Below are 15,461 nucleotides of genomic sequence, written 5' to 3'. Positions count from 1 at the left end.
TCTCGTTCGGACGAAGGTGCAGACGAGACTTCAGACGAACCTCTCGGGTTTTCTTGCATATCAACCTTCAGACGAACCTCTCAGGTTTTCTTGCATATCAATCTCGTCCGGACGAAGGTGCAGACGAGCCTTCAGACAAAGCTTTCTGGAAAAAATTTCTTCTTCTCGTCCGGACGTAGTGCAGACGAGCCTCCAGACGAGACCCTGTGTGATTCACATATTTTGCTTATTTTGCTATCTTTCACACTGCACAATTTAACAAGCTAATTAAACACAATTATTTTGTTTACACGAATCCAGCCAATTTAACACTTCTTAAACTAACAGCATCAATCCTTGCAAAAGCCAGAGGAAGAACCCCTGATCATCACTGTCGGTGGATTACATTATAAAGGTAATATTGATGCTTTGAGTAGAACGTATTTTTTAGAACAAAAATATTGGAGAAAATTTCTTAGTCTTCCTTTACATGATTCTGAGAAAAGTTTTCCCTAAAAGTTTACTCCTGACATTTCTAATAATGCCTCTCCATCTACAAATTTTGCTTCGGGAAATTGTGAGAAAAAAGAAGGAACTTCGTATGTGTTTTCATCTGAAGATTTCTACACATATCCTACTCCATGGGATGAAGAAGAAACAGAGGAAGAAGATCTAGAAGAAGATCCAGAAGAAGACCCAGAAGAAAACCCAGAAGACAAAATCTCACATCTTAAAGCAGAGGAAGAAAATTCAAAAAAGAGAGGACATCTGGAGGAAGAAGACGACGGGTTGAGGAAAACTGACAATTCCCCAACCCCAGACGACGCCGTTTCACAAAGTAAGGAAGCATTTGCATCAAACGACGTCGTCCTACAGCAGAAGGTTAGTCAATTCGGTTTTATTTCAAACGACGCCGTTTTGGATAACCAGAACGACACCGTTTGGGCCTCCTCAAACAAGCGCCTTCCCGTGCCTATTATCTAGACGACGCCGTTCCAATAAATAGGAACAACGCCATTTCAGTACCAGATCGGGTCAACTGACCCGCTCCACGTCTTCTGGAGCACTCCCAAAAAACTGATCCCGACCCAATTCGCCAACCGTTCTGCTCCGGCCCAAAGTGGAAATACATGGCTCGAAAGTCCGTGTTGTGAGCCCAAGCCCAGATAAAAAATACCAGAAACCTGTCAACGCTGATGCCCGACCCTCTTAACCTCGACCCGCTGAAGCACGACCCGTTGCATCACAATTCGAATCGCTGAAGCCCCGCCCCGCCATTCCACCCGTATCGAACATGCGAATAGGGATTTAACCCTCGTTTCAACCTGCGGTTTAAGCAATCCGGTTTCAGCAGACCCGGTTCAGGCAACCCGGTTTCAGTAGACCCGACAGGTTCAATGCAATTTCAGTAATTTTGACCGTTCTAGCTCGTTTCAACCCTCCATTCAAAAGCTATTGGAAACCTGATTCGAAGGGCTACAATTCTACAGGTTCTATTTACAATAATTTCAATACTTTTCAGCATTATAATCCTAGAAATAATTGGGGAAGAGGTGAGACTTCTAATCAAACCCATCAAAGTTTGAACCGGAGGTTTATTCGACCCTGGTGGTTGGCTCCAAGTCAACAGAAGGAGGTTGCTTTCACTGTTTCAGATTTGGCTAGAGAGGAGATCTCATCTGATAGGCGCCTAAGGGGTCCACATCCTTTATGGATTGTTAGGACCATCAAGCAGAACCCCAGGGACCCGTGGCCTATTGGCATGCACCGCTACACTCCTCCAAGGACGGGTGAATGGGTCAGTCCACCAAATCTAGCTCTTGGATATTATAGGGGTCATCTGAACAAATACAAGGTGTGTCTGACTTATCCCAAAGATTATTGAGCTGATGTTGTTATTATTATTTATTGTTCTTATTTTTATTTTTATTTTTACAGACATTATTGGTTTGTAATAATAATTAGAAACACAGAAAAATTATTTAGCTTGTAATAATTAGTATAGTTATTCAAACAACTGTAAAAATTGTACTGAAAAATAATAAATATAAATATTATTATTATTATTGTGTTGTTAAATCTACTTTCTAAAAATAGCTATTAAAAGTAGCATTGATTCCTCTAGACTCGAGAGTCTTAATGGAATGAATTTTAGAATGTGGAAACGACACATTACTTATGTTCTCACACATGACAAAACATAGTATACCTTTACATCTTTGAAGCCCGATCTAGCTGACCTAAATGATAGCGAAGCCAAACAAAAGCATGAAAAATGGATGGAAGCCGACTTAATGGCGAGAGCCACACTTCTCCACAACATGAAAGACAATATCATTCCTCTATTCGAAAGTCATGAGTCTGCTAAAGAAATGACGGAAGCACCGGAGGCAAAGTATGGCCCTAGATCTGATACACATGTACAGTTGCTATTAAAAAAATACAACTGTGCACGTATGAGTGACAATGACTATGTAGGCGAATTTGTTAATCAAATGGAATTAATTGCAAATGAGCTTGCAAATGCTGGTCATGTTGTATCAGACAAAATGCAGGTAACCACCATACTTAACGGCCTTCCTTTATCATGGGAACATGTGGTGACTTCTTTAACACTTAGTGAAAAAAGAAGTCTCCATGATTTCTTTACCAGTGATACTAGTACTCGAAGAAGAGAGAATGAAAAGAAGAAGGCGAGAAGGAACATCTAGCAATTTGATGATGGCTCAAAACTCAAATTAGACTGTTCGACCTCCTACACTCAAAAGCAAGCCTAAAAAGTTCAAAAGAAAATGGAAGAGTAAGCCAAACAGTAAAGCCAAAGCTAAAGGAGCATGTTTCAAATGTGAAAAAGTTGGACACTTCAAAAAGAATTGTCCAAAACTCAATGGCGTTAAAACACATAAGGAGATTGCAATGATCACTGAAGCAATGATGGCAGAACCAACTTCAAATTCATGGTGGATATATTTAGCAACAACTAGACACATCACAAAAAGTAGGGAATTTTTTGTGGACTTCAAAGAGAAAGCTGTTGGAGAGCATAAAGTTTACATGGGCTATAACACCTATAGTGACGTGTTAGGAGAAGGAAAATGTAAGATTTCTGTCAAAGGTTCAGTTATTGTTTTGCATGATGTTTTGCATGTTCCTAGTATCCGGAGAAATCTAATATCAATTCCCATATTAGATAACAAAGGATACATGATAAAATTTAAATCTGGGAAGGTCTATATTAGGAAAGGAAACACCTCTGTAAAGGGTACAAAAATGGACAATATGTATTCCATTAAAGTTAATAATAAAGTTCCCATTTCACATTATTCACATGTGTCTGAAAGTAGTTCTTACCTATGGCATTTAAGATCATGCCACATTAACAAAAATAAATTGATAAGAATGAGCAAAAGTGGATTACTACCTCATATTAATTTTGGAGATTTTAATATATGTGAATCATGTATTAAAGGAAAAATGCCTAACAAGTCTTTTTCTAAACACTAGAAATCATCAGAATTATTAGAAGTAATTCACTCAGATATTTGCGAACCATTCAGAACTAAGACACATAGAGGAATGGAATACTTTATTACCTTCATCGATGATTATTCAAGGTATGGATATATCTACCTCATCAAAAACAAATTTGACGCTATTGACAAATTCAAAGAATTCAAATTAGAGGTAGAAAAACAATTAGGAAGATCTATCAAAACCTTGAATAATGATAGGGGGAGAATATGAAGCTATGGATACTTTCTGAAAAGAGAATGGTATAAAACATTTGTACACAATGCCATATAAGCCTCAACAAAATGGTATTGCAGAAAGAAGAAATAGAACTTTAATGGAAATGATAAGGTCAATGATGACATTCGCTGACTTGTCTATCCATTTTTGGGGAGAAGCCTTATCCACATCAGCTTATATACTCAACAGGGTTAAGACAAAATCTAAACCTTTAACCTCTTGTGAGATCTGGACAGGTCTGAAACCCCAACTTAGAAAATATAAAAGTATGGGGATGCAAAGACCATGTACTTATCCTAAAACCTTTAAGGGATAATTAAAAGATAAAATCGATTCTACCATTCTAAAAAAGGATTAATAGAAAGCAGAGATGCTGTTTTTCTTGAAAATTCAGATCAAATAACTCTTATGGAAGATATCAGACTATTAGAAGATTAACAATCCACACAAGAAAATTCAAATCATATCACTCCTATGAAAGATACCAGTCTATTAGAAGATGAAGAATCTGTACATGAAGATATTACAAATCTTTAGGACAATGGGAGTAAAAGAAGATTGGATCTCAATATCCCCAATCATGAAAACAGTGGGAGAGTTAAAAGACAAAGACAACCATCAGTCATACTTAGAGATCATTATGTACTAAGTATAGATGACATAAATCTTCAAGATGATCCTGCCAATTACAAAGAAGCTATGAAATGTGATGATTTTGACAAATGGATACTAAACTCCATCAACAAAAATGACATCTGGGAACTCACGGATCTGCCACAGCAAAGAAAAGATATTGGATGTAAATGGGTACTAAAGAAGAAATTCAAAGAAAATGGAAGTCTTGATAAATACAAGGCTAGGTTGGTAGCCAAAGGATTCACTCAACAACCAGGTGTGGACTTTGTTGATACTTATTCGCCCGTAGCAAAATTTACCTCAATAAGAATAATCATGTCCATAATAGCTAAGATGGATTTAGAATTGCACCAATTAGATGTAAAAACAGCATTTCTAAATGGAGAATTAAAAGAAGACATCTATATGGTTCAACCTGAAGGAGTCAATGTGAATGGACATGAAGAAAAAGTTTATAAATTAAAGAGGTCATTGTACGGGATAAAGCAATCTTCAAGACAATGGTACTTAAAATTTCATGAGGCCATCACGGAAATCGGTTTCTTGGTAAGTCCACTAGATTATTGTGTTTACATACATTATGACAATGATAAGTTGACTATATTATCACTATATGTAGATGACATATTATTAACTGGAAATTGCTCGAAAATGATTCAAAATACAAAGAATTTCTTAGCATCTAAATTTGAAATGAAAGACATGGGTGAAGCAACTTATGTCTTGGGAATAAAAATTTCAAGGGATAGAACCTCGAAATTATTATACTTAGATCAAGAGAAATATATAGAAAAGGTACTTAGAAGGTTTAATATGGATAAATGTAAACCTCTAAATACACCTGTTTCAAAGGGTCAACATTTGAGCAAAACAATGTGTCCTTGAGACCAAACGAAAATTCTTGAAATGGAAATTGTCCCCTTCGTTCAAGCTGTGGGCATTCTTATGTATGCTATGACAAGCACAAGACCTGACATTTGTCATGCTGTAGGATTGGTTAGTAGATATCAATCCAATCCTGGAAAAGAGCATTGGCAGGCAGTTAAAAGAATATTTAGGTATCTGCAAGGAACTAAAAACATGGGTTTATATTTTGGATTAGAAGATCTAAACATTGTAGGATACACTGACACAGATTTTGTAGGAGATGTAGATGACAGAAAATCTACAAGTGGTTATATATTCTTATTTAGGGGAACAGTTGTTTCTTGGTTGAGTAAGAAACAAAATTATGTTGCAAAATCCACAATGGAAGCTGAATATATATCATGCAGCACAACGGTAAGCAATGCTGTTTGGATTAAGCGTTTCATTAAAAGTTTAAATCTTGGAATGCAAGATGGACCTGTTAATGTATTTTGTGATAATAAGTCTGCCATCTCTTTAATAAAAAGTGGAGTTCAAAGTTCCAAAGGCAAACACATCGACATAGGTTATCACTATATTCAAGATATAGTGGAAAGACGTGAAATAAAAGTTAAATTTATTCTCTAAACAAAGATGGTAGCTGAACCCATGACCAAAGGGTTAACTCTAGATAAATTTAGAGAGCATGTAGTAAAAATGGGATTAAGGAAAACTTAAGAAAAAGCTACATGGTAAAAATAGCATAATCAGAAGGATTTAGGGACACCTGAATGAGTGATGGTATGTATTTCTTTTTCATTTATCTGTATACTGATAGTATAACTATTTATCTCAAATAGGGTAACCTTGGAGATAAGAAATTGAATACAAATTTTCAATTCAATTTACATATGGTTATTATATAAAAAAACCATTAATTATGGTATTGAGTGTGAACTGTATTCTCAACTATGGATAATTAATGTTAATTGCCTAGATTATATGGTAGACAAGGAGTTGACATGTTTTTTGTGATACTAAAGATAAACATGTACAACTAAGGTTTCATTACTAATTATAATAGTATGATCAAGTGGGAGATGATTGTGCACAGGATGATCACGTTATTATTAGTGTGGTCATCCCCACACCAGATCATGTAGATTATAGGAAGGTAAAATTACTTCTAGGTGGAGGTAGCAGGTCAAGAGTGGTAACTCTTGACCAAGAGTTGAATTGGGACTCTATAAATAGAGTCCCATGAGACTGCAGATTATCTATTCTATTTTTAACATTAAATCTTTTGTCTAATTTTCTTTTGGTTTTTCTGCATTCTAAAGTCTGTTATTCTCCACCGGATTTCCACCCTAACGGGAGAAATCCTTTCTGAAGAATTTACAAGATCCTATAGAGACAGACAAGACCTAGGTTTCCGATGAGAGACGAGCAACCACCGGGTGTATGGCCTTATGTTGCACATGTATTGAATGAAATAACCCGAAATCAGCATCTTTATGTGACTGTAAAACACGAGGTTTGGGTCTATTAAGAAACAACTCTTTCAGTGAAACAACAAACTTGTCGACGACGATCTTGGAGGACGAACTCAGTAGGGTGTTCATCACTCGCTCACTCACTCGATGTAACTCGGTAGGGTTTTTGTTTGTTTGTGGTGAGTCAATGTAATATGTTTCTAGTGGCTATTATTGCTGTGAGTCAGTGTTGGGGTTAATGGGTTATATAAATGGTGGGGCCAAATAGCGATATGAAATGAGCGGATCCTATTCCACGTGGCGTGTTGACACATATCACCCTGGGTTGAATTTGCCTCTCACTTTTACGTGAGAGTCTCAACTAACTACTGTTGGCTCTCGGATGGACAAATTCAAAAAAAAAATAAAATAAAAAAAAAAAATAAAAATAGGATAAAATAGAATAACACACAGAGCAATTAAGGATCACAATTGGTGGTCAAGGAGATTAATCTACATCGTTGGATGTAAAAGTAGGACAGTGTCACGTGTCCCATCCCAGTAGTCTTTATTATCATGCCTTTGCCGTGTCTAGGGGTGTCAATATGGTTACGGTTAGCGGTTATTCCCAATAACCGCTAACCGTAACCGCCTTAGTTGTTAGTAGGCGGTTAGCAGTTAGTTACTAACCACCGGTTAGCGATTAGTAAAATAGGTAACTGCCTGCTAACCGCTTTTTCAAATTGGGCTTTTTTTTCTTCTTTTTTTTTGGCATTTTGGGCCTTTTTGGGCTTTTTTATTACTGTAGCATTTTTTTTATTATCATTTGTTTTTTGTATTTTTAGTGTCTTTTTAGGCCCAATTACTATAAAAAGAGCCCATATTGAAAAATCAAAAATATTTGACCCCAAATTTACATTTACTTGTACTTTTTTTTAAAAAAAAACTTTAAATATTAAATCATAACCGGTTAACTTTAAAAAAAAAAAACAAAAAAACAAAAAAAAAAACAAACAAACAAACAAACACACACACACACACAAACACAACATATAAAAAAACTTCAACACAACATATAAAAGAAGTTCAAATAAAACATATGATATGTATGATTATATGTCAAATTATATATGATTATATGCATTATTCGTTATTATATAATCATATAATTTAATGATCAATTCATCATGTAATATAATCATATCAATTATAGTAATAATATTATTAAAATTAGAATGATAATGCATTAATACTTCAATTGTGTTTATAAGTAACACATTGTTTAATCCAATATCAATTACTTTTTTTTTTTTGGAAAACCAATGCTAGTTACTTAATTTAATATTATACGAATCATATTATCATTGTACATTAATATTATGATTCACATGAATAAAGTATTTGAATTGTCATTGAATCATATGATTAAGTATTGATATTATACATTTATATTATTCATATGCGTATATGTATAATTATAATTTATAACATATATAGACTTATAAGTTCATAACATACATTGGAACTAAGTCTCTAGGTACTTAATTGTTGTATTAGTATGAATTGGTATACTTATGGCTTATGTCATATTATATATGTATAATTTGTTATTATATAATCATATAAATTAGAATGATAATACATTAATACTTTAATTGTGGTTATAAGTAACACATTATTGAATCTAATGTCAATTACTTAATTTGATATTATACGAATCATATTATCATTGTACATTAATAATATAATTAACTTGAATAAAGTATTTGAATTGTCATTGAATCATATGATTAAGTATTGATCTTATATATATATATATATATATCTATATATATCTATATATATATATATATATATATAACATATATAGAGTTATAAGTTTATAACATACATTGAAACTAAGTCTCTAGATATTTAATTGTTGTATTAGTATGAATTGGTATACTTATGAGTTATGAAATATTATATATGTATAATTTATTATTATATAATCAAATGATTTAATGATCAATTGATCATGTGATCATGTGATATAATCATATAAATTATAGTGATAATATATTAATACTCAAATTGTGATTTAATTATCTAAAAAAAAAATTGTGATTTAATGATCAAGTGATTATGTTATATGTATAAATATTATTATAATTATAATTATAAAAATATATTATATAAAAAGGCGGTTAGCAATTACGGTTAGTAAATCCAATAACCTCTAACCGCTAACCGCTAGGTGGTTATAATGGTTAGGCGGCTACCGGTTAATATGGTTAAGCGGTTAGCAGTTAACAGACGATTTTTAACCGCCCGCATTGACACCTCTAGCCGTGTCTCAATGAGGCCTGGTATTCGAGCCCAAGCAGGGCCCCTGGTGCTCTTGTTCCCAGGCCGAGCCGAGCTTGAGTCTAAGGCATGTAGCTCGAGCCTGACCCAACCATGATCATGCATTGGACTGGAATCAAACTAGTATTAAATTTTTAAGTTCGGTTTGTTTAATTTTGTTTCGATCACAAGTTGAGCTTGAATTTATCATCAAGCTAGTTAATAATTTATTTTTTAACGAACTCGAATGTGTTTACAAGTATAACTTATTCATTATGAGGTTTTTTTTTTAAATTTTTTTTTTTAATTTTTATGTCTTTTTCGTATTTGTCAATATATGTATTTCGTAAGGCCCATTCGGCTACATTATGGGCTGCAATGTTTGTCGATCTATGTACTTTATGGACAATCATACATTGAAGTGGGATAGGCCTCTATGAATGTGTTATGTGCTTAGCCTAGTCATAAAATTAGGACTAATAATTCAATTAGAGATAGGTGGTAAGATTATAAGAAATAATTCAAAGTATGTTCAATTATCTTTTTAGTATGATGATTATTTTATCTTTTTTTATTATTATTTATTTTTGAGAATTTTTATCAATAAGTTCCTTGTTGTGAGGCCAAAGATCACTTAGAAGAAGCTACACAACAATTCCGAGCATGTATCAAAATGTCTTAAATAATTGAACAAATCTCTAAGAGTGCTAGCATCCGTTTTCTTTAAATTTAGGAAATCAAGTTGCTTTTTGCTTCCATATTCAAATAAACTCACAATAACTTCCTCATCATTTCCCTATACCATTTAATTATTCTTTCAAATAAATGTTCACATAAATAGTAAGGGAAGAAATAGAAAGGGATTAGGATCCCTTACAATTTCTTTAAAATTATATATTCTCAAATTACATAATTAAGGTCGTTTTTAAGAATTGAAACATTTAAAAAATGTTACCTAATCATTTGACATACTAGTAGCATTAATGGCAAAATTTTGTGTATGGGTGGGTTAAAATTAAGCTAAAACAAGCTTATTGAAGGCAGAATCTACTCGACTTGGATTGACTTTGAAATGCTACCATGGTCTTCTTTATGGATTTTATTGGCAAGTTCGAGATTAATAGAAAGCATCCAATTATTTCTGTTCATGAACAAATTTGTTTTGTTTTGTTTTTGTTTTTTTTTTCCACGCTTGTATGGATGAAATAATACCGATTTTAGTATTTATAAGCTTTATGTTTGAGAGGATATTTGGGTTTTAAATTGTTTTGACAATACTTTCGTACTAATTGGGTGCATATATCCTTAATAGATATTAAGAAACTTCATTAACAATGGATAATGAAAAGTAGGTTAAAAAAGAACCAAAATTTATTGTATAAAATGGTTTTAGGATTGCTAAATATATGACAATAACATTTTATGACTATTTTTTGTTGTTTAATGTTGGTTTATTTCGATTCACCACACTGTCATCATAAGGCAGAAATTAAGCACCTCTTAAATTTAATGAATTTTTCAATAACATTTCTTTGCCACTCATACCACTTTGATGTAGCACTGATGAAAAACACAACAGGATTTAAGAAAATACAACACAACTGTCTATGGCGTCTCACCAAGCTATCAAAACGTCTCATTCCCAAGGAATCTGGGATCAACTGAATAATTCTCATAAATCCCAATAAGTTCAAATTACACCACTTCAAAACATTCTACCACGCACTTATTTGATAAGAAATAAGAGATAACAAAAACAGATGATAACAATGACACATAAAACATGAACTATCTATGGGGTGCATTCCTAGGATATATACGCTAAACCTGCACCGATGACTGAACCCACTGAACATGCACATACCTTATAACCTACAAGATATATATTGTCATCATCTGGTGATGCACGTCGAACTTGGGGAAAATGCGTCTCTAATTGGCCTCATTTTGTTGACGACATCATTTGTCGGCAAATGCTCATGAGGTGATGTTGCAAAGCACAATAGTCCAATCTACAACATTGAGATCAAGCAATCCACCACTCTACTTCTAGTATTAAAATGATGATCAACTTCTTTGATTATTGTTCTTTCTACTATGTCAACGTTATTTGTTTCATCATCATCTTCATTTTCTTCAAAGGGCATTGACAAGTCCATTATATCCATGACACGTTCCGGCAAAGTCATTGCAGTAAACTTTTGAATGCTCAGACCTTTGTTGAACATGTCATCGGTGGGTCTTTTCCCAGTGAACATCTTTAGCAAGAGTACACCATAGCTATAAATATCTCCAAGTATGGAAATTTGGCCACCCATCCCATACTCTGCAATTTATTAATACATTAATACATGATTAGTAGATATTATAGTTCTATACTTAAGAATTTATAGTTATATATTTATATATATAAGACCTAAGAATTAGACTTGGACCTATAAGAATTAGGTTTGAACTTTCATTCATACTTTAGCCTGAATTGAATTATTGGTTGAAAACAAACCTAGAGGAATGTACCCGATGGAACCCCTCAATGCAACTGAAAAGTCTGACATACTTTGAGTTTTGGAGGGATTATGTGATGCCTCAATGATGAACTTTGCTAATCCAAAGTCAGCAACATGGGCTACCATATCTTCATTGAGGAGGACATTGCTTGGCTTTAAATCACAGTGAATAATCGGTGTTTGGCAATGGAGATGAAGATATTGTAATGCATAAGCAACATCCATGGCTATGTCCAGTCTTTGAATAAAGCTCAATCTCTTGCATTGATGTTGCTCATCCTCTATAGCATGCAGCCACTCGTCTAGGCTTCCATTAGACATGAACTCAAAAACTAGACTCTTAAAGTCGTTCCCTTGATGATCAATACTTGAGCAAGCAGTGATAACCTTAAGGAGATTACGATGTCGTAAACTTCTCAAAACATTGCATTCATTAATGAAACTCTTGGAACCTCCTCGTTGTTGAAGGTTTAACACTTTAACTGCAATAATTGCTCCATTGCTAGAAAGAACTCTTTTGTATACAGAACCAAAACTACCATAACCGATCAAATTGTCCACTCAGAAACCATTAGTTGATGCTAAGAGTTCTGCATAAGATATACAGGCCAATCGCCTATTCTTTAAAGAAGACGTAGCCAAAGGTCTCTTTCTCCATTTTTTAACATTACAACATGTGATTAAAAAACACAATAGAACAAGTCCCAATATGACAGGAATTACTACTTTGAGTGCAAGGCGTTTCATGGATGCACGTGTTCTATTTCTGTAGCATGTTGGCAAGTGTAATTCTGGGATAGCACCACATAGTTTGTAATTTCCAAAGATTGAAATTGTGCTTACATTAGAAAAAATCCCTTCACTTGGCACTTTCCCAAAGAGATCATTATGAGAAAGATTGAGATGCTTAAGTGATAAAAACTTGCTAAGAAATTCTGAAATCTGCCCTGACAAGTTATTGCGTGAAAGATAAATTTCTTCTATACCTCTTAATATCTTCAAAGATGGAGGAATTCCTTCTTCAAAATGAATTACCCTCCAAATGCAAACTCACCAAACTAGTACAACTACCAAGGGAAGTAGGAATTTCACCAGATAATATATTATTTGAGAGATCTGACTTCCAAAGATTTTTTAAGTTGCCTACTTCAAATGGTAGTGTACATGTCAAAGAATTATGAGACATGACCAAATAAATTGAAAGGGATGAAAGACCAATAACTTGTTTTGGTATGGTACCATTGAGATTGTTAGTAGAAAGGTTTAGTTCAAGCAAATTTTGGCAGTTTCCTAGCCTTGAGGGTATACTTCCCTCAAATTTGTTCTCATCCATAAGGAGCTGTATCAATTTCGTTAAGTTACCTAAAGACGATGGGATCGACCCTGAAAATTTGTTATTGTTCAAATATAGTACCTGTAACTGCTAGAGCTTCCCGAGTGCATTTGGGAGAGGACCACCCAAATAGATACCTTGTAATTCCAGATCGGTCAAGTTAACAAGGTTGAAGGAAACCTCCTTTTAAGCCGCACAAAATGATATAAATATTTTATTTTTCTTCCGAAAACCATTTTTGAGTCTGACTTTCTCCGTGTTGCAGACAATCTTTCGCTCAACTCATTTTCAGGCGCCACAGTGGATAGATTGTACTAATGCACCCAAGGAGACACCGGGTTGAATATGCGCCTATTTAAATTCAATTGAGGGTAAAATTAATCCTATAATACGTGATTCAAAAATGTATGAGTCTAATTACTTAATCTTAATAAAAAAAGCATGTGATAATCAATTATTATAACGACATATTTTTTGAACTCAATTTTGCAAGTTACCTTATTAAATAGGTTTTTAACTTTATTTTGTTTTTTCACTACAAAAACATCTAGGAAAAAATGTATTCAAAGGACATATTTTACTTTTAAAATGAACGCATGGTTGTTTGTTCCTATTAAATGTTATATATTCCCTCTCCTTTTTCAATTTCTGTTCCTTCTGCACTCCTTATTCTATGGTATAAAGTATCCAAATGATTTGATTAATTGGTACACGTCGCATCTATAATGAACTTAATATTTTCCATAAACCAAGACCAACCATTTGCTTGGAGAAAAAAAGAAATAATGAAATAGAAAATCAAGCGAGACTATTTGGTGCATGTGGTTCTATCTATACCAATATCATAGTCATGGCTGCATTATTTTGATTACGAGAATATCATATAATCTCATTGAAAAGAAGAAGAAAAAAAAAACAATTAATTTACTAATGACCAAAGCAAATGGTTGATTGAATCAATTTCTATACGTTTATTTGTTTCTTAGATAACTCCGCCATTGGATATACAAATATAATTCATGGGTTTCAGATCACACTCATCCTCATCCATAGAAAAAAAAAAAAAAAACATATAGAGTTACTAAAAGGTAGGTATATCAACTTTTGTTTCAGAGATGTAGTCATCAATGAATTTGTTTGAGAACTCCGTTGGCGGCTGCACAAAAACCCTGAAGCGTACGTAATTCATTTGCAAGAGCTGGAGAGAGTCTGAATTTCTGCAGTTGAGTGCTGCACTGCCGGGCAGAATTGAGAGCAACTAAAATCTGATTGCTAGCCACCGCGTAACGTGCATTCTGAAAGCTCTTGAGTGCACCCGTTATCTGGTCATCCCCGGAACGAAGCTTCAACGCACAATCAATGTACGAATTCTTCACGGCCTTGTCTGTGGCATTGACCACAAATTTATCCACGAGACCCATCACAGTTATTGACTCGAGGCTAGCACAATCGAGGGATGTTCGGCCGAGGGCTTTGACGTCCTCATGGGAGCTTCGGCTGTACATGTTGTAGCACTTGTGGCAATACACTGGGTCTCCAGTTTTGCGGCACACGTTGTTTATTAGTGCTGCATCTCCACTCACAAATGCAATGAGGCCAACAAGCATGGCCACAACAACGAGAACAAATTTGCAAGCGGAAGCCATTTGAGAATATATAGATCTATTTAATGCAAATTAATTAAGAACAAGTACAATGAATTAACTCAAGGATGTTATTATGAGTCATGAACTTGCCATTTTATAGCTTACAAGGCTCCTTGAAGTCCCTCAATAAAGGGGGAAAGTAGGCTATAATTAGGCCATTTGGTATTGCTGCAAGGGTTGCTCGCCTATGCAGGCCGTTTTGGCCTTTTATTTTCTATTATTCTCAAAACAAAAATATTAACAAATAACCTAAAACACTCACAAAAACGCTTCTTTTGGTTTCCGTTCTAAAAAAAAAACTTCAACAAACAATCTTTCGCGTTTAATTGATTAGCAGCTCCTTTTTCCAACCAATAAGAAATTGCCTAAAAATTTATTTTCTTCTAGCAACAAATAAGGACCTCAATTTTATATATGAGTTTTGACTTCGTGGCAAAACGACATTTTGTCAAATTTTTCATCTAGGCTACGTTTCTTTCCGAATAATACATATTTTTTTTGTTAGAAAATGTTTTTAGTGAAACCTTTTTTTGGCAGTTTGTTTGTACGGAAAATCAACAATGGTGGGTTACGGCTGACGACCTACGCTAGCAGATTTCAGCCAGTTCCATCGGAAAAATTTGGCACCCTCCTGTGGGGCGGTTGGCGAACTCCGGCGGTGGATTCTTGCGAATGTCGACAGCAAAGTCTAGCGAACTTCAACGATGGATTTCGGCGAACTCTGTAAGCGACGGATGACCACCGTCGAACGATTCTCGCAACTTCTGCTAAACTTCTGCTGTGGCAGAAAATAAAGTGGGGTTTAGAAAAAAGGAACCCCCTTTATGGAAATTAAAGACAGATTTTCTAGTCAACCGAAAATGCTTCATTTATTTTGACAAAAAGCTTTTACTTATTTTCCACTATTTGGTGCGATCAACAATCTTGGAGAAACTGAAGACATTTTCGATTATTTAAGGAAACCTCA

General features: G+C 34.3%; 2 protein-coding genes across 2 annotated transcripts; both read right to left on the bottom strand.

The window, feature by feature from the left end:
* Positions 1–11,020: 11,020 nt before the first annotated feature.
* On the bottom strand, positions 11,021–12,958 carry LOC132162333 (probable LRR receptor-like serine/threonine-protein kinase At3g47570). The gene is made up of 3 exons (XM_059572579.1): positions 12,930–12,958; positions 11,512–12,050; positions 11,021–11,334 (listed from the first exon to the last, which is right to left on the bottom strand). Exons 1-3 carry the CDS (start codon positions 12,956–12,958, stop codon positions 11,021–11,023), a joined length of 882 nt encoding a protein of 293 aa, XP_059428562.1.
* A 1,014-nt stretch (positions 12,959–13,972) lies between these two features.
* On the bottom strand, positions 13,973–14,494 carry LOC132162332 (uncharacterized). Its single transcript, XM_059572577.1, has one exon. The coding sequence runs from the start codon at positions 14,492–14,494 to the stop codon at positions 13,973–13,975; it is 522 nt and encodes a 173-aa protein (XP_059428560.1).
* Positions 14,495–15,461: the final 967 nt, after the last annotated feature.

The sequence above is a fragment of the Corylus avellana genome, chromosome ca9 (genome assembly GCF_901000735.1).
Source record: "Corylus avellana chromosome ca9, CavTom2PMs-1.0".
In the NCBI taxonomy this organism is placed as follows: domain Eukaryota; kingdom Viridiplantae; phylum Streptophyta; class Magnoliopsida; order Fagales; family Betulaceae; genus Corylus; species Corylus avellana.
Note: the sequence above shows the minus strand (reverse complement) of the source record. Positions and strands in the feature narration are given on the sequence as shown.

Coding starts and splice junctions, on each gene's coding strand:
- LOC132162333 (XM_059572579.1), bottom strand. CDS start 12,958: ATGCACTCGGGAAGCTCTAGCAGTTACAG. Junction 12,051..12,929: donor GGAAGCTCTAGCAGTTACAG/GTACTATATTTG, acceptor CGGTTATGGTAG/TTTTGGTTCTGTATACAAAA. Junction 11,335..11,511: donor CATCGGGTACATTCCTCTAG/GTTTGTTTTCAA, acceptor AATAAATTGCAG/AGTATGGGATGGGTGGCCAA.
- LOC132162332 (XM_059572577.1), bottom strand. CDS start 14,494: ATGGCTTCCGCTTGCAAATTTGTTCTCGTTGTTGTGGCCATGCTTGTT.